This window comes from Cryptomeria japonica, chromosome 5 (genome assembly GCF_030272615.1).
Source record: "Cryptomeria japonica chromosome 5, Sugi_1.0, whole genome shotgun sequence".
Lineage (NCBI taxonomy): Eukaryota > Viridiplantae > Streptophyta > Pinopsida > Cupressales > Cupressaceae > Cryptomeria > Cryptomeria japonica.
In genome coordinates, this window is record NC_081409.1 from 720,581,410 (window position 1) to 720,604,589 (window position 23,180).

The 23,180-nt window shown below is 34.6% G+C and overlaps 1 protein-coding gene across 1 annotated transcript; it reads right to left on the reverse strand.

Annotated features, from left to right (window-relative positions):
• Positions 1-1,077: 1,077 nt before the first annotated feature.
• Positions 1,078-2,997, reverse strand: LOC131055924 (protopine O-dealkylase-like). Its single transcript, XM_057990238.2, has 4 exons — positions 2,739-2,997; positions 2,127-2,334; positions 1,802-2,006; positions 1,078-1,482 (listed from the first exon to the last, which is right to left on the reverse strand). Exons 1-4 carry the CDS (start codon positions 2,995-2,997, stop codon positions 1,078-1,080), a joined length of 1,077 nt encoding a protein of 358 aa, XP_057846221.2.
• Positions 2,998-23,180: the final 20,183 nt, after the last annotated feature.

Genomic DNA, 23,180 nt, shown 5'->3' on the forward strand with positions numbered 1-23,180 from the left:
ACTACCGCAGACAAAGATTAAAAGAGAACATTATGCCAAATTTGACTCTGCATCAGTGACCTGTGACCCTGTGAAATACACAAAAAATTATAAATAGATACAATCATAATGTATTTTATGTCAAACCAAGGTGTAAAAACAATCAGATATATTCAGTGGCCCGTCCTGTATATTTGTGGGATGATGCGCTTAGAGCTCTCTATCATGATGTGACCTAATCTCAAATGTTTTTTTTTTAATGGGGAAGGGTGTAGAAACAATTTAACATGCATCCAACTGTGGAAGCATAAACAAAACTTACAGACTCACCGAGGAGTGAATTATTTCTTTGGAGGAGATTGGAAACTTTCAAGAAAATGCAGTTGGCAATATGGATATCTGCCAAGACAAAAAGGAATTTTTTTTCAATCTGTTCTTCAAGAACAGGCAGTAATTGTAAACGGCAGAAACAAAAAAACATAAATAAATGCAATGTTGCCTTAAGGCATGCCCAAGAAGAGAAAAAAATAAATGATTTTTATTGACAAGTCATGCCCAGGAAACCTACATACCATATTGGTGACAGATCCTTGCTTCATTTGGTACCAGAAACATGGCGTCCGGGCTTCGTTCCTTGTTATAAACCTGGCTGTTTCTAAACCTGCCATGGTTTCTTGCCTTCCAAGAAAGCGCAATTTTTTTTACCGTTTTGTTTTAAGCGTGGTTTCTTGGTTTCGATAGTGTCATGAAGAAACATTTCTATTTTTAAACAATTTGTTCGTGTTTCCATCCGTTACATTTTGTATTGCTCAGCGAGGAAATTGTCAGCGGCAACAAAAAATTGTAACTCCCTGTCAGCGACTTAAAGTAGCATGTAACGCGTCCACTAATTGCCTGATTTTTCTTTTTTGGCATCCTATAGAGACTGATTCCTCGTCCAATTCGAAATCTCACACATTTTGATTTCTCATCAATTCGAAATGTCACAATCTCACTCACACAGTAAGCTTTGATTCTTCTTTTAGATCACTTTAAGCTGACTTCTGGATTTAGCTAAAGAGGAAGCAATCTAGATCACTGTTTTCAATATTTTCTAGTCTAGAAGAAGCAGACGACTGTAATGGCCTTGTTTGATGAATGGGATTCCAAGGACGAAGTAGTAGCTGACAATGGTGGAGGGGTTGATGATCTATTGTCGTGTGTTTGCATTGTTTGGGAAACTTTATGCGACCGAATTAATATGGTAGTTTTTGTTTGTAATTTTTTCAGATTTTTAAAGACACGATTTTCGAGGTTTGGTTGCAGAGAAATGACGATTCTAGAGGGTATTTTGGTTGCACAACTGTTGTATTGACAGGGATGCAACTCATCTATGAGCTCAGGAACAGGACCCACTTCTGTTTCCTTGTCTAGACAGTAAAACATGGCAATGGAGATTCGATCTCTGTCGATGTTTGTGACCGCTCTATGTTCAATGCTCTTATATAGTCCATTGCTTAGTCCCTGAACAAAATACAAAAACAAAATATCCAAGTGATGTGAATCTGGTGGAATCAAACCTCAATTCCCGTTAATTAAACCCAAATAATAAATCAATAATGGAGTGGGGAGATTTTTTATTTATACATGAAATATCAAATTTGGCCAATCATTCACAGTTTGGATGAAGAAGTTCAGAATTAAGCACCCGTAGAATCAATTTTTAAAACATGTTAGCAGAATTAAACACCCATAGAATCAATCTTCGAAACAATTTAGCATGCTTTGATGGGTTCTACAGACTATTCTGGCCTGAAGGCTGTTAAGGCTTCATGGTCATTACCTCAAGCATGTCCCCAATATTGATAACCAGGGCACCAGGGATTGGATTAACAGGAATCCATTCACCATCCTTACAGATCTGTAGCCCAACTGTTTCATCATCCTGCAACAATACTGTTAAAGTATTTCCATCTGAATGAGGGCTTAAGCCTAAAACCAGATCTGGTCTTGGGCAGGGTGGATAGTAATTCATTCGTTTTACATATCTTAAGCCATCAGGGACATAGCAAAGCAAAAGAGGGAAAAGAGACTTTATAAGTGATCATTCCAATGATATTTTAGCAGCATGAGATCATTCAAATGATAAACCATAAATATATACGTACCTTAAATCCGATGGCGTTGTTGGCCAAAAATCCATTTTTCTATTTTCTAGAGGTAGAGTTGTCAAGGACACAATATCTGCCCAGTCCAGTATTTGGCCATCTGAGGCTATAAAGGACTGCACATGGCCTTCAATATCTTGCATTTCGTACTTGAGCTTTTCCTTCAGAGGTAGCTCAATGAATTCCCTTACAATTGCCTTCATTCTTTCTGTCAGAGACACAGGAATTCCATGATTCACAGCGTGTCATGGAGACATATATACCACCTTAGTAAACTAAGAAAGATGGGAGACTAGAGATGACGTGGAACCCATTATGGGGTAATCCCACATCACATAGATAAACGACCATATCCTATAAGGAAACTTCAAGTAACACCAATATTCTAAGGAAGGAAATGTTTTTCTAAAACCTGATTTATATATATAGAGAGAAAGCCTTTATGCTGGCCTTAGGAAGATAGCCCTGTGATTTCTTTGGCTTTACTTGAATTAATGTAGGATGGATCATTTAAGCTACAAGATCCTGTTTTCAAATTATCAAAAGATATTGATATGTAAACAACTTCTTTCTAGCACTTTTCAGTTTAATATATACTCAATTTTGATGTACCAACCTGAAAAAATCCCCATTGCTGGCATGTGATACCAAGTTTTTCCAATTTCTTTTGCCGGCACAGATCAGAATCTCTCAAAAGCATGTCCATATCAATTATGGGGATGTCCGGATGAGGATAAGGAAAGGTAATTGGTCGCTCTTTCTCTGATCTGATATATCTTTGAGGAAGGCTTTGAAGGTTCTGAGATGCTAATTCCTGAACGATAGGAACTGAAAACCTTTTTGAAGTTTCATTGGAGGGATCAAACACCATGCCTGAATTAAACATGCTAGTTTTTTAATTTAAACAAACCACCTACTTTCTTCTACAGTTCTGAGTTGTAACACTTTTAACTCTCAGAAACAGAAAATATATATGTGCATATATATTTTCATAAAACATAGCCATTCAATGATGGTCATAGATTCTATTCAATGCTGAACTGCGTAGTCCACTTGTTAAAATATTTGTGGTCTTTAACAAGGCTTACAGGGATATTTATTTCTGCCGTCACATTGCACCTCTGAGAAGATCAGATTAGATGTTAATGTAGATTTTTTATTTTAAAAATGATGCTCTGACGGATTGTGAGCAGTGCAAGTGTTTGATTAGCAACGGTCCTTATTATTATTATTTATATTGTTTAAAGAACAATATACTATTTATTGTAGTTAAGAATAATAAAAATAATATTATAAATAAAATTTAAAAATATAAAAGCATTATATATGTATGTATATATGTATGTATGTATGTATGTGCGTGTATGTACACACATACATACACACATACATACATACATAAGGATTTGGCTTCCTAAATATTACAATTAAATCTTCCAAAAGTTCATACAAATCTCTTTTTTCATATAACAAGAATTATCATATATGATTAAATTATGTAATTGCAAAATCAACAATAATATATAAATTACGAATAATTTTATATTAAAAAGAAGCCAAGTTGATATTAATCTTAAAAGGAGAGATACATCTAGACACTAGCAATTCAATTTTTGACATCACACTGACACACTTGCATATCGATAAAAATAATCTCATTAAACTACTATCTAATGTTCACAATATATTGCCATTATGAGTGGACAAAACAAATAAATTATTTTTCAAATTAATGGATACTCAAATTATGGTGTCATGTGAAAAACCCATGCACACCTTGGAGAGAATAGTAAAGGCATCATGACTTCACATGGACATTAGATTGGCAATATCAATTGGCCACCTAAATAGAAAAAACTATCTTATGTGTCATAACCCTTGATAGTTAAATCTCAATGTATATAAATTCAAAATGAAATAGCCAACTCATGTGGGATTCATATTGTCACAAAAGAATTTGACTCTTTAATCCTAGCACTCAGAGTCGGGAATTAAATATAGTGATCCAAAAAATACTCACAACTACCAAAATTATGCTTCACCTTCTTCATGAATATATATAACAACTACACAAGAGTGCTTGGAGTTTGCGTGAGGAAACCTTAGAGATATGTCGAAATGAATGAAGCAAACCTTCCAAATCTATGTGTAGAACACTCAAACCCTAGCAACTATTTCACTTGGTCATCATGGTTATCACAATGGACATGAAGTTGAAGGAAGAGTTGAGAAAAGATGGAGGTGAGGGGTTAAAAGAGATAGAGGCAAAGAAAAATATGGCTCTACTAGAAAGTAGCTCATGCTAGATTTTTGGTGAATTATTTTGTGGTAATGGAATCAAAGACAATGAATCTCTTTGAATAAGTCAAGAATGCTAATTTTGACAATGAGATGGTGAAGAATCAAAATGAGACCTATCAAGTAAAACCATGAAATTTTTTCTTCATGATGATATGGTTGACTATATAGCTTAGTACTAGATTGGTTAAGTTATTTTATTTTTCTTAAGAGACATTCCTTCAAAAATCAATTTCTACAAATGGGCCAAATGTAATTGGGAAAATCAGGGATGGGACATTGAAGCTCTAAGATGGTTAGGAATAGAGTATGTGCCTTGTGCTTTCAAGTATACATACCATTCTCATGTTACATTCCTCACTATGGCACTTGGGCCATATGTTAGCAAATTTGTTATTTGCATGCATAGACATTAGATTTTGATTATGAACATCTTCTAGGTCTAAATATCCTATGTGGATAGAGTTGCCCATCCTAAAACTTTCTTTCAAACCCTTTCTGAAAGATAATGTCTCACAAATTTGTAGAGTGCTATGGTGTAACAATATTACAAATAAATTTACAAACTTGAGGGTTCACCCTAAGGCATGTGTTGAAATTGACCTTACCAATTAGTTACTCGATAAAATTAAACTAATACGCCCAAGGTTTGAATTTTCTCAGCTACTTGTATACTTGAAAAAACCTAATGCTTTCTTTTTCTGTTGACAACAGGGTTATCTAATTAGTGACTTCCTAGTGAAGAAAAAAAGATATTCTTAGGCCCTAATGATTATTTATTTTGGTGCAAGCAACATGCAAAACCACCCTCATCCAAAAATGATTCCTACATCAACCTATCAATTGGTTCAAAAGAGTCTTGATATTAGTGATAAATCCCCCTTATACAAAGATGCCATTATGACCGATGGTTGGAGGATGGTTCAAACAAGAAAGGAGCATCAAATATCCTCAAACCCTCAAATGGGTTAGTATAATCCTTCCCCATCCCTCCCAAACTAGGTTGTTGTTTCTCCATCACCTCACTTAGATCCGCAAAGTGATTAGTTTTAATCCTTCACCATCTTTTCCACACCATGGTTAGTAAAAAATTTAGTGGCGAATATTCACCAATTGGCGAATATTTTCTATCAGCCATTTCAAAATTGGCGAATAAGTTGGATTGAACAGGGTGGTTAAATTGCCCTGACTATCAATTTTAGGTCAAATACATTTCAATTCACCTTCATTTTTTATTAATTATTTGTAACCATTTAAATTTTTCACCAATAGAGTCTATGTTTTTGTTACAAGTGTGGTTGTTGTTGCACCAAAAGATCGACCTCTTAATGCCTGATACGACCACTAAACATAAAATCCATAGGAGGCAGTTAAGCCATGTCACAAACCCGAACGCTGGGCAACACATCAGAAGGATACCAAGGGCGCACACCTTGCAAAAATCCCCCTAGCACAAGTGAGGGGTTTGAACCTATGACCAAGCTCTGATACCATTTGTTACAAGTGTGGTTGCCGTTGCACCAAAAGATTGACCTCTTAATTCCTGATACAACGACTAGACTTATAGAATCCATAGGAGGCAGTTAAGCCATGCCACAAACCTGAGCATTATGCTACACAACATAAGGAGACCAAGGGTGCACACCTTGCAACAATTTTCACAATGATCTATTTAATATTTTTTCTTGAAATTTTGGAGGCGTGCCTTAATTCATTGCCATATTTGCCAATAGCCATCAATAGTTCAATTTGCATGAGGACCAAATTTTTAAAAGTGTGTCTGAATTCTCCATAATATTTGCCAATACCATTAATCATTAAGGTTGTGGTAGGATTGATTTTGCCTATTCTATTATAAGTCCATTCCAATCAATGACCCTTAATCACCAAGTAAATTACAACGTATATGTTTTGTCTAGGTTTTATTCGTCCTACATTTTCATAAGACATGTTAGAATAAAATGGGATTCACAAAATATTTGTATACCTTTTAAAATTCCCATTGAATTTGCCAAATATGGATTGTTATAAGATTGTGTGAAATATCAAATTTATTTTTACACAATTTGGTTGGTTCTGAGCTCTCCATTCAGATCAATAGCCAAGATATTGATAGGAACAACCATTGCTACATTGTTGAGTACTAGTGCTACTCATAGATTATCAAAAGGTAACCGATCATTTCTATGAAGTGTTATAATATTATTCATCTCAATGTGTTTACAATTTTTAATTCATTCTTATTGAGTAGGGAGACCTCAGACATCTAGATTCTAGGCCCTAGGGGCAATGAATCTTATAGTCTATTATTACTTCTTAAACAAGTAGATAGTTTTTTGTAGTTTTTATTTCATTGGAGATATCAAATAGGAAGAAGGGTAAGAAACATGAATGTGGTGAAGGCCAAGAGGAGCCAACAAAATGTAAAACCTTAAAATAATACTTTAGCAATGTTTGTGGTAAAAAATATGAAGGTGCACCATCACAACTACCGCATTCACAACTTACACCAAATATTGAAGAAGGCAGTAAATGTGATATCTCAGATGACAATGAAGCAAAAGATTTGATAGATGCCTAGGGTAGTGGGAATGGGATAATCAACTTGGTTGACAATGCCATAGATGACGATGATGCACAAAAGGGTAAAAGAAAATCCAAATAAAAAATGGGTCAGGAGTGGGATATGGGGAGGCATTTTCAAAATGATTGGGTGTCAAAGTATCCATTCATTAAACTAGTGGAGAATCCAAAGAAAAGCAACCCTCCAATAGAATGCAGGTGTAAGATTTGTAGTTGGAAATACATAAAGGAGAAGAGATTGCAACTAAAGCTTGACACTACAGAAAAGCATATTGGCAAAGTTTACAAAAAACAAATCATAGATGAAATTGAAAAATTAGTGATAAGATGGAAAACAAAGGAGCAATGTCAGCATGTTAAGTGTGCCTTAGAATGTGATGCTCATTTGAAAAGACATGCAAAGCTCGTTGAACGTGGAGGTTCTCTTGAAGCTATTTTTAGAAAGGCAATGGTAGTAGCACAATCGGGAAAAGCTGTTGTGTTTTTTTTATATTTTGACCAAAGGGCATCCTATGATAAACTACCTAGGTAGTACTTTATTATACTTTTTGAGTGTTCCTAACTATCCTAATGGTCATTGGTCATTGAATGGTGGATGAGAATGGGCAAGTTGTCTTGTTGAGTTTGGAAAACAAGATATAAATGAAAAAATAAGAGAGTCAAACTTTATTGCATTGTCTTTGGATGATGTTATGATAATATATAATATGTCTTGGGTATGTATGCAAGTTTATACTATACAAAATCCCGTTTGCCAACCTCATCTACTATATGTTTCTAAATTGAAGTCAAGAATGTGACAATGGAAATTCTATTTAAACTAGTTAAGAATTCCATAATTGTATATGTAGGTATGGATGACTTGACAATTGCAAAAAAGTTGATATGCATAGGAGTGGATGGTGCTTCAATAATGCAAGGTCATAGGAATGGTCTTTGCATAAATCTTTCACCCTACATGTCTACCATTCACTGCATGACCCACATAACAAATCTAGCTTTTAAAATTGTGAGCAAGTATCCTCAAGTAGAAAATGTTGAAGATTTAGTCAAAGAGCTCCACTCATATATCTATCAAAGTCCCAAATAGTTTTTGGAATTTCAAATTTTTTTCAATGGAATAACTGATGGGAACAAGCTTCTTAAGGATGTTGATACCATATGGATCTCCTTGCATGGTTTAGTGCATCGAGTTTATTCAGAATATCAATCCTTGATTGGAGTAATGTATGCACATTGCCACACAGTAGACAAAGCTCCTAACCTGCTACATAGGTTAAGTGATATAGAGACAATATTAACTTTAGTAGATCTTCTCCCCATGCTAGAGGAAATGAACCTTCTTATGAAAAAATCCCAAGAAATAGCTATGTATATTGCATAATATGCTGAGCTATGTAAAATGGCATGCATGACCCTCGATAATCTCTATCAATCAGAAAAAAAAAAATTGTAGATGTAAAATTTTCTAGTTGGCAGACATTAACAAATTAGCTAATTCATTATCAAAATTTCTCAAACTTTCTAATTTATTTCAAAACATGATATTGGGTTCAGTGGAGGATGAGAGATTTTTCAGTGCTTCGGGGTTCTTAAAATCAAAGATAAGGAACAAACTAGACAAGAATTTGGAAAATTTCTCGTGGTTGTATACATCGAGGTATGATATTCAAAGTTTTCCTTATGAAAGGGCACTAGGAATCTAGAAATCCAAAACTAAAAGAAGAGGGTTGGACAACACTACAAACCAAAGTGAGACAATTGATAGTGATATAATGAATGCTAGTGACACATGTACTATTAGTTTTAAGATGCAGTTAAGTAGAGGTATGTAAAGTGAACAACACACATACAATAATCAAGGAATATCTCCATTTGATGATCGGGATGAAGAGATGATTTAGCAAGTTTAAAAGATTCAACATTAGTAGTTACTAGGTATTTATTAAACTTTTACTACATAATATATTTCATCATTCATATTACAAAATCCTAAATGTGGTCGATGATATTTTATGTTTTTGTCAATGTTATTTAATATTGATATGCAATTGCATTTTTCAAATTTCTATTTACAAGTTAATAGTTTAACTTACCACTATTTTTTAGTGTTCAAGAATAAGGTTGCATTACTAATTTTTTATTTAATTCAACATTCAAGAATTAAAAAAGTGTAGAGTTGCATTAGTAATAATATCATGATCATGGATATTGTTATTTTTTTTAATTGTTACCTTCAATCCTAAGGAGAAACACAACACTAAATTATGGGATTGGTAACCTAGAACATGAAAGCAACACTATCAACACTATCCATAATCAACCTATCATACTATCTGTTGGTTCTCAAATTATAGAAGACAAATTGCAGTGCCATTAAAACAAAGCAATTCCCAAGTTCCATTAGAGAAGACAAATTACAGTGTTATTCACAAAGTAATTCATACAACACACACAAATAATAGGACGAATCTGGAACTAATTTCTTCTATTGATTTTCAAAAGATAAGATACATCATAAAAGTAGTTCACAATAGATTTGTAGAGAGATGTCTTTCTCTATTGATTTTAGCTCCTAGTACATTCTACTTAAAAAATTTCAGAATCCTTTCTTACTAGCTCGATTTCCCTTTTATAGGACAAGGGAGAAAAACAAGCTTCAGGCTAAGTAAGACCCTTGTCAAAAAAGGATTGCTAATTACAATAAAATATGCCCAAAAGAATATTTCATAGGTACATTAAAAAAAACCCCCTAGAAAGAGGGGCTAGAAGATGGTTTTAATAACTAATTCTTGGAAATGGTGCAGCAAGCCTGACAGGACTGGGCTAGCATGTCTTCATTCTTCATCTCTTGTCATTATCAAAATTTGAAAGTTGGTGCTGGATATGGCATGACACTAGTATGTGCTAATTGTGTACTCATTAAGACATCTGCAAAAATATAAACTTGCAAAAATAATGAGGCAGATATAAAAATGACAAAGATGTAGACTATTCCTCTTCTTCTAGCTATTCCTCCTCAAGTGAGTGGTATTTCTTATGCCATCTATCTATTTGCTTTGAAGTAGGCTAATCAAAATATTTCAGACATTGCATCCTACTCATAGCTTCTTTTGTTTTGTTCACAAGTATAGTTGTAGCCTGTACAATGAATGTATGATACAAAGAATCAATCTCCAAAATTTTGTCAATAATCAAATGATAAATATATTTTTGATTATTGTCTTCTTTTACTAATGAATTAAAAACTAAACTTATTGATTCTTCAATATTTTCCCTCCATTTATCCAAATCCTTGATCTGGTTATCCTCTATCAAAATATTGGGGGTATCCCACTTCTGCAGACTCCTAAAAGATGACAAATTTTCCCTCAACAATTTTTCTTCATCTTCCACATGGGGGAGTTCTTTTATCACTGTATTATAATTATTCCATGTTATCCCCATAACTTTGGGTCTAGAAGGTACATTTTTCACTACCAAAAGAATTTCTTTCAATTTCGGGGCCTTTGGGAACCACGTGGTTCTTAGTGGCTAGAACAATGGAAGAATATCACCTAATTGGGTGCACACCTAGAATACAAAAGAGTATGAGGCATGCACCTCATTCAATTTATTCATTATTTTATTGGTGATTTGTAAAATTGTTGACCTCCTAATCTGTAACTACATGTTTTCTCCATCCTCTTGTATCTTTCGCACTTGATCTTCTTTCATCTTTTGTAAATCGTTAGGTCTTAGTTTTGTTGTAGAGGTGGAATCTCTTGTTGCCAGTTCTTTCTTCAGCCTAATATTTTTAATTCATAATTCATTGTGGCTAGCATGGAGAGCAACATGTTTTCTTTCAAGGTCATCATGCTTCTTCTCTTCCTCCTCAACAACCATCTTTGCAAAATGTGAGGCATGAAATGCCAATGTGACAACCTCAACAACTGTGGTGCCAACAAGGGTTATAACAATGACATCACATTTTTTGTTCTATCCTATGCAATATAATGGGTATATCTGTATTGGGGGTCTTTGACCAGAGTGATAATATCTTAATGATTGGATTGAATCCTGATCCCTGTTTCCCAAATTCTTGAGCATAAATTAGGTCTCTCTGTCTCATCACTTGATCTAATACAAATTTTTTTTGTAAGTCCCACTTAGAGACTAACATCATGCCACTATTTCTAGTCATTTCTCTTTCTTCTTGAGGAGTGCAATCAATATTGTCCTTATCAAAACTTGCAATTTCCTCATCTGATATATTTTTCATTTTTTCCTTTAGCCAAAAAGCCTTAAACTCCAGAGTGTTAACAAAATTGCCATCTGATAAAAATTGACTGGCACCAATTATCTTTTCATCTTGAGCCTATTCCTTTGGAATAAAATTAGGAATAATTTCCCTATATTCATTAGTCATCATCTCTAAATGTTTCTCTTGGAGGGGATGGTGGTGGAACATTTTCATCCACTTCATCATCTATAACCTAAACAAATTCTGAAATTGTTGCTTTCCCCTTCTCAAATTTTCTAACTACTCTTGTTGCTGGCTGGCCTACTTGTAGAGCTTATGGTGAAGGGGTGACTTGGGAAGTTCCCTCTACCAAAATATTGCTTCCCTTTATTTTGTAGATGATAAGGAGTCATATATAGGTGTTTCTTCAACTCTTCTAGTTGTTTTTTATGCTTCAACCTATGCCAATTCATTGGTGACAATTGCCTCAAAATTTCTCATTTTATTGGTCATTATTGAAAAATAATTTTTAATATTTAAAAAAAATCCCTTAAAACTAAAGTCCCTTTCTCTTCTCTCCCTTCCCAATTTCTTAAGATATTCCCATTTCTTCCTCCTCTAGATAGCTTCACTGGGGCTATAGTTTGTTATTAGATCTTCATATTCATCATGTTGGTGGGAGAATCCCTTTACCCTAACTTTTTGTGTCCTCAACTCTTTAAAATATTCTTTTGGATCAAAATATTGAGATTTTACTACTTAGAGGTGATAGGATGTCACCATGAAGTATTGCACCTTTTCTATTGTTTCACTCCCCACAACAAAATCTTCAACCTAGTGACCTAAGGGAGGTGTGTTCCTTTCCTTTCAATCTGAATAAATTTGTTCTCCATCCACTTAACTTGCCACATGAATTCAATGAAAACAAGCCTTGGAGAGATAGTGAGTGGCAAAATATGGGGTGGCTAAGGGCACCCATACACCCTGATTATTGTGCAATTAGAATAGCAGAAGAAATCAATAAAGTTGTGACAAAATGTACCCTTTGGAAAATTAACATTTTTGGGCTTTGTATCTCTCACCCTTAGGACCTTTATGATATCATCTGGGAGCCTTGGAAGCTAAACCCCACACATCCCTAGCACCTTAACAACAAAATAGTCAAAAAATACCTTATAGTTTGAATACCGAGACCACTTATCTGATATCTGAGTCCCACTTTGGATTGGCCATTTGCTACCTATCTATGGATCAAACTTGGTCACCTTTAGAGATTCATTTCAATTTTTCCTATTTTGGAAAAGAATTAAATGATACTTGATAATGAATAATATTTAATGTCCAATTGGACTTTCCCATCTTTTGCTTTTATCAATCCTTTATGTATCTTGTCTTGAATATATGTGGCAAAATCATACAAATCATTGGACTGAGGATGCTGAATCTTTAGTGCCATCATCATATAATCTACTGGCATATGTGATCTTCCACAATCTTCTCCAAAAACTTGGTAGAGGGAATAGTAAGTTTTCACAAACTAATTCTCAAATGTCAGTAAATCAAAAGGTTCCTTTTTAATGTTCAAAATGTAATTCTTCCCCATTTGATACATCTTATTCCTATGGTGGGGAATCACTTTCTCTCTAGAGAAGTCCTTCCTCAAAACATACTCTATCCCCAATCTCTTCATGTAAATTATTTTAAGGACACTTTTGTCCAAGTCAAAACACTGAATTATGCCAAAATATGCCCATTCATCATCCTTATTGTCATTCTCTCAGGATGCTAGTGCTTTCCAAGCTCCCTAATCAATAATGGCTCTACCAATACATTTGGGACAACCAGCTTAGATAAATAAAGGTTCTAGGGATTAGAGAATGATGTTTCCTTGTTTATATTTCCATAAAAGCAGTAAAAGATTCCCCACCCCCTATTTGTGGTTATGCCATCTGTGCATTTGAAGAATCCATCTAAAATACATTCTTTACATTCTTCTTCATAATTGAACCCTTAAAGAGTTTCAAAAAGTCTTGGTGTAATCCCCTTCCTTCCCTTCTCTTTTTCTTCTCCATTTCTTCTAGTCTTTTCTCCACTTCTTCTGATATTTCTTCAGCACTTTGGGCTGGAGTTGATGTAGTGGGAGGTTACGATGGTTGCTCTTGTTGAGTAGGAGGAGGATTTCCAGCAGTAGGAGAGTTCTCTTCCAAAACTAGGGCTTTCTTAATGGATGAGGATGCGGCCTTCGTAGTAGGAGATCTTCTCCTTTTAGGCTTTGGGGCTTCTTCTTGTGGGTCCAATTCAATAACTTGTAGGTTATCAACAGCTGGTGGGGCTTGTGTAGAAGATGTGGTGGTATTTTTGTAAGTAGGAGCCCTCTTTCTTTTAGGCATTGGGGTTTCCGTTTGAGGAGATGGATTGGGCTCATCAACAGATGGTTCATCACCAAAAACTAAAGTAGCGGCCCTTCTAGGTACCCTTTTCCTCTTTGTCTTAGAGGATTCCTTCTAAGAAGGCTAGATTGACTCAGTGCTAGGAGGAGTTTGTAAAACAACATGAGAGTTTGGCTCAATGGCTATTTCATTTGAGATGGTGGGAGTAGGGTGAATTACAGTGAGTGGGGTGGCATGGGTAATTTCAAGGGCAAAATATCTTTCCCCATTCTTGGGAGTCTTCTTAGGAATAGAGGGATTGGTTTCCTTCATTGTAAAGGCCATTTATATACACTGGGTATTTGAATTATGATTTTATTCTTATAATAAACCCTACACAACCTTCTAACTCTTTACAATTACGCATAAACATAGTCTTTATGATGACTTGTTTTTTGAAGATTCTCTGAACACACTTGAAGCTTCGATGGTTTCTTTAAAATGGCTTGGCTTGCTTTCAATCTTTCTTTATATGTAGGGTATGTAATTTAGCTTCAAAAATTGCTTTTATCAATCATCAGAAGGGTGCCATTAATTCATACATGCAAGCTCAGCGAGTTGGTACCACCTTTGATTTTTCATTATATTCTAATGTTTTGACTTTGTTGATTTTTTTGCCTCTTTCATGCATTATTTTCCCTCTGCGGGGTAGGGGGCTTCAATATTTCTATTGATTTAATACTCTACAGGGTCATTTTTTCTTCATCCATCTAGCTATGGGGTAGCGGGGTTATCTTCTTCTTGCATTGTCCGCTTTGTCCCGCTAATATGTGAAATAATATTTTCCTTTGCATCTAGCTTACGGGGCAACAGGGGCTACTTGTCCTTTTTTATCACTCTTCATCCCATTGGCTACCATTATGTGTTATTTTCCCCCAGCGAGATAGTGGGGCTTCATTGTTTTTATTTCTACCTCGTGGGGTCATTTTTCCTTTACTCTCCTTGCTATGGAGTAGTAGTGCTACTTATTCCTTATTCTTTCCTTACCTTCCTTATCTGACTATCTCATGGTGCTATCTTCTTCTTTGCATCTAGCTCATGGGGTAGCCAAGGCTACCTTTCCTTTGTTACATCTCTTTATCCTATTGGCCTGCATCATGATCACTTTTTTTATCTTTGGATTCACGGGGTGATGGGGTAGTCACTTTGCACTTATCTCGCTATCCCGCTAGATGAATCTTCATGACAATAGGGTCATGTAAGTCAAGGTCTTTTATAATCCTCCTCTTGGAAGGGTCGTTATTGAGCTTCTTGGCCTTAACAAGGCTATTTTTACAATTTTTTAGTTTCCTTTTGTCAGGGTTGATTTTAAGTAGAGCCACTTCTAGGGTTTCTGGTTCCTACTCTGCACAATGCTTCTTACCTTTAGACCTAGGAGTAGGAGTACTATTAGGTGAAGGTAGGGGTTAGTCTCAATAAGCTCAATTTTAATAGAGGAGCCATGGGCTTCATCCTTAGGCTCAAGGTTAGTCTCAATAACCTCAATTTTAACAGAGGAGCCATGGGCCTCATCCTTAGGCTCAAAATTCATTGGAATGGTAAGAAGACAATTGTGATGAGGAAAATGATCAAAGACATATTTATATATAATATATATAAGCCCTTGGTGGAGTGGTGGGTTAGCACCATTAGCAATACTGGCAGCAAGTGAAGTGAAAAGAAAATAGGGAAAATTTATTCTATCATTGTGCTTAATGTAATTTAGGATGAGAAAATGGTAGTTGTGCACATAGGTATACATCCTTCTAAGGAAAAGTATTTCATGACAAAATAACTTACAATAGCATGGGGCCTAGGAAGGATAGAATGACCATACCCATTTTGCACCACCACTAGCCTCTATCCTTTTTTGAAGAATTTCTTCATGTAGTGCTTGTAATCTCTTGAGATTTTCTTCTCAAGTTTCTTTCCCTTTTTCTACAACTTAATCACTTCCACACTAAGGTCCAGTAAAACAATAAAGGATATACAACAATTGACACATCACCATTCTGCTAGGAGTTTTAGAATCTCATTGACAAGGCTTTGTTATAACCCTTCATTGCAACAAAGAAGGGCGTCATACCCACTATGTGGAAAAGATCCCACACGTTCATTTTTTTGAAGTTCCTTGCATTTTTTAGGCTTTGTCCTCTTCAAAGGGCCCCTCATATCAAAAGTTTTAGGCAGAGTGCTACAATAGAAAGTCTAAATGCAAAAAAAATAGTAAATTTTAGCTCATAAATCTAACCTCATAAGGTAAAAATTACTTACCAAAAAGGCTATATTTAGGTTGATTCTCATCGTTGTCCCCACATGTTAGAGGAAAACTCACATCATGGGAAATTAAGATATAATGAAAAATGAATTACTGCATTTCGTTGATATTATTTTCTCATCCTTTGTAATTAAGGAAAAGTAGGGGGGGGGGGGGGGAAAGCTCTATACTTACAATGTTTTAAATAGAATTATTAACATACATGTCACGCCTTATACTGGTAGACATCCAAAATAAATCCCAAATTAGCCACTCAGTTAGCATCCTTGTCATTATCCAGATAATCAGATAGGGATATTAATTTGAATTTGAAAAAGTTTGGTGCTCATATTTTAAAAGGTAAGGAGGGAAAATTCATTCCAAAAGATCCATTTTAATTGCCCATGTAATTGACAGAGTCACTCAAGTAAGGTATAACCAATTCCTTACCAAGGATATTTTTTATCTCGATCGGTCTCTCCTTATAATTAAAAAAATTCCAATCCATATGAATTAGCCTTGATTAGAAATTTCATTAGTTGCTCGGTTCTCTTCTTTGAAATTATGTTGTACTTTGATACTATGAAAGAGGCTCATCAACCTTATACAATCTTCCATGATACCTTTTATTTTATACATGGGATATTAGCTCTACCATTCAAGTAGTTCACAATTAGTTCAGGATCACCTTCCAGGATTGCATTTTGGCAATTTAGACAATGGAAACGTTTGAGTCCTTGCCATGCAACCATAGCCTCTACCCTATTATTAGATCCTTTCCCTAGATTGATATAGTAGTCTTCTAGCATAAAGCCTCTACAATTTCTAATGATCCCACCCACTCCAGATAAACTAGGATTACCTTTAGAGGATCCATCAAAATTGCATTTTAAGCAACTTTCATCTAGAGGAGTCCATTTATACATTTGTTCTTTAAGATCAAATTATGCCAAGTTATCCTAAGAATACTATGGGTAATTCTCCATATTTGTTTTATTCTCAGATCCATCAAGCTTGGCATTATTTTTGAGGTCCTAGGTGGGGAAACATCTATATTCTCCTTAACCCTCTATTTTATGATGTGAAATAACACTTTACTGCTATGAGCTTCCTCTATGAATGTCCTATTATTATGCTCCTTCCAAATATTCCAAGGAATGAAAGGAGGAATTTGAAGCCATAAGTTCTTGATAATTGGGTGTGTAAAAGGACTAAGAGTCCATTTCTCTATGAAATCTTTCAAATTCCTTAGGAAGGTCCATCTAATAATAAGATCAACAAGCAAATCATCCCATACCTCCCTTGCGAACTGGCAATGTAAGAATAGGTGGTTAATACTTTCAATATCTTTGTAACATAAGCTACATCTATTGACAGGGGAGAATCCTCTTTCATTTAAATTATCTATGGTCAAAATTTTGCCATGAGCAGTAGTCCACCAAAAATAGTTGATCTTGGGGATGAGGCCTTTAACCCAAATTCTTTTCTAGTAGAAGTTTTCTTTAGGTTCTTCGACAATGGTATTATAAATAGATTTAATAGAGAAGGGTCTAGAGGGGTTCATTCACCAGTTGATTTAAGTTATGAGTAGGGATATCCTTCTTAGTTAGTACCTTATGCACATGATTTCTCCACCTAGCCTTATCCTCTTGTTACCATAGTTAATCATGAACAAGATTGCCACAACTTTGAATAACAATCTATTTGACTTTACTGAATTGAGTAATTTTTGATAGAGTTGTATCTTTTAGCCAAATGTCATCCCAAATCCTGGTGCCCTTTCCATTTCCCACTAACTTTTCCCCTCCTTTTCTTAGAATAGTTTTGGTTTTGGAAATATTGTTTCAAATACAAGAGCGAAGGGGTAAATATTTGTCAATAAGAAAGCTACAACTACTAGCATTATTAAGGTATTTGGCAGTAATAATTTTTTCCTTGTCCTTAGCACCTTCAATCAATTGCCACCCAATTTTTAAAATTAAAGCCCTATTAAAAGATTTAAGCTTCCTTATGCCAAGTCCTCCTTTATTAATGGAACTACACACTTCATTCCAAGCCAGAAGAGATAGTCTAGTTTTTTCTTCAGTACCAGTCTAGAGAAAGTGCTTTTGAATTTTTTCAATCTTATCAGCCACACAACTAGGCATCGTAAAAGAATATGGTAGTAGACTGGGATGTTCTGCAAGAATAATTTTACCAATTGGATATTATCGGCCAAGCTTAACAATTTCCCTTTCCATTTAGCTTTTTCTAAAATATTTCAATGATACCATTCCAAAAAAAATAGTGGGGGATTTAGAAATGAGAGGCAACCCTAGATAGGAGTTAGGTAAGGAAGAAACCTCACAAGATAGAATTTTGGTGATTTTAGCCTGAAGGTCAGAGTGAACATTCAGAAAGAACAACTTTCTCTTCTTGCAATTAATATGTTGGCCCAAGATCATAGCATATTTGTCAATGATCTCCTTCCAGCCTTTGGCCTTCAAAATATAGGCTTCTTCAAAGATGATCATGTCATCCACAAACTATTGATGAGATATAGGGTCCATAGTAGAGGCCTCTTTGACACCTTTTTAGTTTTTCAATATTCCTCCCTAAGACTTAAACAACAATAATGAACAAGTAGGGGGATAGTGGGTCCCCTTTAGGAAGACCTTGGTCACAGGAGAAGTAACCACTAGGTGATCGATTAACCAGAACAAAGAATATTGAGGTAGTAACACACTTTGTAATTATCTTTAGAAATTTATCCTTAAAGTGAAACTTCCTCAACACTTCAAAGAGGAAATTCCATGATACTCTATCACAGGCCTTTGAGATATCTAATATGAAATCCATACTAGGAGTTGTTATGATCCATTGAGTGTACATGTTCATGAGCAATGTAACAACATGATCCATAATGTGTCTCCCTTTGACACAACATTTTTTATTAGAAGATATCAATTTGCCTAGCACAAGTTTGAGCTTATCTCCTCTAGTTGTTCCCACCCACCAATTTCTAAAAATATTTTATACAAAGTGTTACATAGGCTAATAGGCATAAAATCATTAATGGCAACAATATTATCATTCTTCAGAAATAGAGCAATGTAGGTATAATTAACTTGTTTGAGGAGTTTACCAGACCTGAAGAAATCCTTCACATTGTTGTAGATGTCTAGTCTAATAACATCCCAATACTCTTGGAAGAAGGCTGGGGGGAACCCATAAGAGACAAGTGCCTTGTAAGCCCCAAATAAAAAATTTGTCTCCTTAACTTCCTCAAAGGAAACCCTATCATTTAGAAGAAGTAGGTCCTCATTTATGATAACCTCCAGGATAAACTCAAGTAGATAATTAGGGTCCCTAATGCAACATTGATTATTGGTATTTTGCTTACTAAAGAAGTTAACAAATAGATCAGCAATTTCATCCTTATATTTAGTGATTGAGCCATCATCTTTTAGAAGCTATCTTATTTTGTTTCTTCTCTTGCTATTCATGGTAGACTAGTGAAAAAGTTGGTATTCTTGTCAGATTTTGTGAGCCACTAGATCCTAGATTTTTGTTTTCAAAAGATCTCTTCTTTCTTGTTCAATCTAAACCAGTTTTCTCTTAGCAAAATCTCCTCTAAACATTTTCCTCCTAAGTAGCATAGTTATCCTATATGTTCTTTTGAATGGCTTCTAGGTTAGCAAAAATAACCTTTTTTTCTCAAACATATTCACAAAGGAGTATCTATTTGAACCTTTAACATTAATCCTTAATAGTTTTTTTTATTGAATCACATGATACATGGGGGTACCATTAATCGGGACATTCCACTATTTCTTGACCATAGATCTAAAATTCGTATGAAGAGACCACATGGTCTCATATCTAAAGGGGTATCCTCCTTTGTACTTCCATGTGTCTCTTTACCAAGTTTAGCCCTTTTAATCACATAGTCTGAAAGTTGTGCTACTTCAAAGGTCTTCTTAAGTAGAGGTTCAACTATCTTCGAATATTATATCCTATCTACATCCATTTTGATTGTATAGATAGTCTTATCCCTCTTAGCAACCTTAGATTGGCTAGAGTTAAGTAGCTAAAATCAAAATCATCTAGGGAGATGACTTGTTTCTTCCTTTTAGGAGCAATGGTTCCCAACCATGGAAGAATCTATGATGTATCTTTCTTTGTTCTTGTCATCAAATTTTGAACATTCACTATTTCATTTTGTGCCTCAATAGATACAATAGATGGTTCTTTTATCTAGATTGTGGTAGCAATCTCAACATTTGAGATGCAGGGTAGAGAAAATGACAATAACTTATCAAAATCCAAAGCATTTCTATCAAACATCCAAGTGTAAACATTATATTTTCTTGGAAAGGATATATCAATGGATTTGTTGAGATTGTCATTTTGAGTATCTAGGATAGACTCGATTGTAGATGAGGAAGGAATTGATTGAATAGAAACATGAGTAATAGGCTCTATAGTAATTTTTGAAAATCAATTAACATTAGTATCAAGAGAAACATCTGAAATGACAATAGGAGAGGATATCATTGTAACAATAGAAGAAGATACTTATGGTGCTACACTAGTAGGCTAAATATTTACTACAGCTGGGGATTCTTCTAGATCTTCCTCCTAAGTTTGATCTTGTTTTCCTTTGTGAGAAGTTATGTCTTGATCTTTTTTGTTATCCTTTACCATTGTCAAATTGAAATTGGTTGCCTTCTTGGAAGGAGAAGGATCCTCTCTATTCTTTTTTCTGAGTTCAAATCTTTTTCCAATAGGTCTAATAGTATCATCTTTTGATCCCATTCTAAAATATTTCAATCTTGTTCCTTTGTTAAATTATATCCATGTGTTGGTATTAACAATAATTGGTTGAAATATTTCCCTAATTGAAATTCATTCATTTTGCAACCATTGAATAGGAGGAAGGGGTATTCTTCAATTTTTTGACTTATATAGGTAAGATCAAGGACATCATCGTCATCTTCCATATCATCAAGAATATCTACCAGATTAAGGTCCATAATTTTTTGAAGAGTAAGATGACTATAATATAGCCCCCTAATGTCCTCATCGATATGAAGATCAATCAAAATATCTTCCACTCTATGAACATGAGTATAAGCCTTGTTGAATTTCCCTACAGTCAAAAGATTTTCTTGCTTTAAACTTCTTGAGAGTAATCTCTTTCAATTTATTTTCCATTGTCTTGGCCTTGATGGATGTTAATAATGTATAGATCCCAATAACATGTGGAAACTTGAAGCTATCCATATGAGCTTTTGATTGTTTATTGTGCACTGTTATTCAACCTATTTTCCAAGTTCCATCAAAATGATTTTGTTAATGGGATACTTTGGGAAAATATATGAAACTCCCTCATAAAATCCTTCTCGAAGGTAAGTGAAAGTTGGAAACTGTAAAAATAATCAGCCATACTCATTCAGTTTCTTCTAAGTTGCTTCTAATACCCTTTTCTTCTAAAATTTCTTATCAAATTGGCACATAAAGGAACCAAAGAAAGTATCTTGAACTCTCCTATAGTGGCTTCGGCTAGGCATCAAAGTCAACTATTTGTAAAAATTATACACTGAAACACTTCTCCTATCACTGTTTGACGATAACCTTGGAAATAACCTCATAGATGTGGCTACACATGGAAAATATCAATTCATATAGATATCGAGGGTTATTTTTACCTTAGAGAGTTGTTCATAAATTGTCTCACTAATGTGTTAACCTCAAAAGAGTTGTTGTGTTCCTTTCCTCATGATAAGAATGTACGTGTATATCCATTCCTAAAAGACATTTGAGTTTTTTGATCCTTTGATTATGCTAAGAAGTATGATCATATTATTCATTTCTTCTTTGAAATCACAATAGTAAAACTTAGGCCACCTGGTGGTCATAGCTCTAGGACTCAAAATCCAACTAGTGTTGATATTATTCTTGCATCTTTCATCTTTCTTGTTGTAATACTCTAGAGAAAATTCTCTTGAAATATCAACATATTCTTCTCTGATAGGGAAATTTAATATTTTATCAAAAATATCCTCATCAAGTCTAATCACAACTTTACCTTCAAAATCTTTTAATACTGAATTAGTCTCCATGTCAAAGTGAGTTATGTAAGCTAAAAAAAATTCAAAATCCAAAGTTGCCACTAGGAAATATGAGATGAGGTTAATATTTTTATTGACAAGAAATTACATACCAATAGTAGTTGGTTTCTTCTCATTTCTTTCAATGAATTATAACATATCCATATGTCCTATCTCAGTATGCTTGATCTTATTAACATAAGTGGCCACTGAAGAAGGAGAGATGATATTATGATATTTTTGGTATTCAGACTTCATATTTTTGTCTAGTGTAGAAGCTAGCTCTTTAGACATTTGAGTCTTCTATTATAATCGGGAATGTTGTTTGGAAAACCTTGATCAGTTGTTCCTGATCACATCTCAAATTTTGATTCCCAACATTGGAGGTGTTAGTAAAAATGTGGAATACTTGACTAATTTGGGTGAAAAGGAAATATACTTGCAATTCAAGTTTTAAATCTTGAGTTGCATGTGTGGTAATCGTGTTTTAGAAACTAGATCACAAATGTATGTAACTCAAAAAATATAATTAGGGTTTAACACATCGATTTCAAAAGTGTAATTCATTCTTTGCAATTGGGGTTTCAAAACCCTAATTGCAAGGATTTTTGATATTTTATGGATCGAGGTTTAAACCCCAATCAACAAGTGATGATCCTTATTGATCGAGGTATAAACCCCAAGCAAAAAGATAACAACTTGTTACTAGCCTATGTATATACTTATTGGTAGAGATCTAAATCCCAACCAACAAGTAATAGGTATTGAAAAATAGGATAGCTTGTTGGGTAGGGCTTACTCTTGGCCAGCAAGTTTTCAATTATTGCTTAGGGTGTAAACTCCTCCCAACAAGCTTCATAACTTGTCAACCATTAAAATACATGTCCTTTTTGGTTAGAAGTTATATTTTTGACAAGAAAGGAACCTCCTCATTGGTCTGGACTATGATCCCAATTGATAAGGCACCTCTTCTGGTAATACAAAAAAAGAATGTGGTAGAGTCCAAAACCCCTACCCAATGTAAATCAAAAACCATAAAGAAAATGACATTCCTGACAAGAATAATATTTTGTTGATCACCCATGATGGCAAGAAGACTTGCAGATCTCCAATATAAGATAGAATGAAATCAACATGACCTAATCTTGACTTAAGACCTAACTAAAAGCAGTGCATTTAATATACTTAACAAAC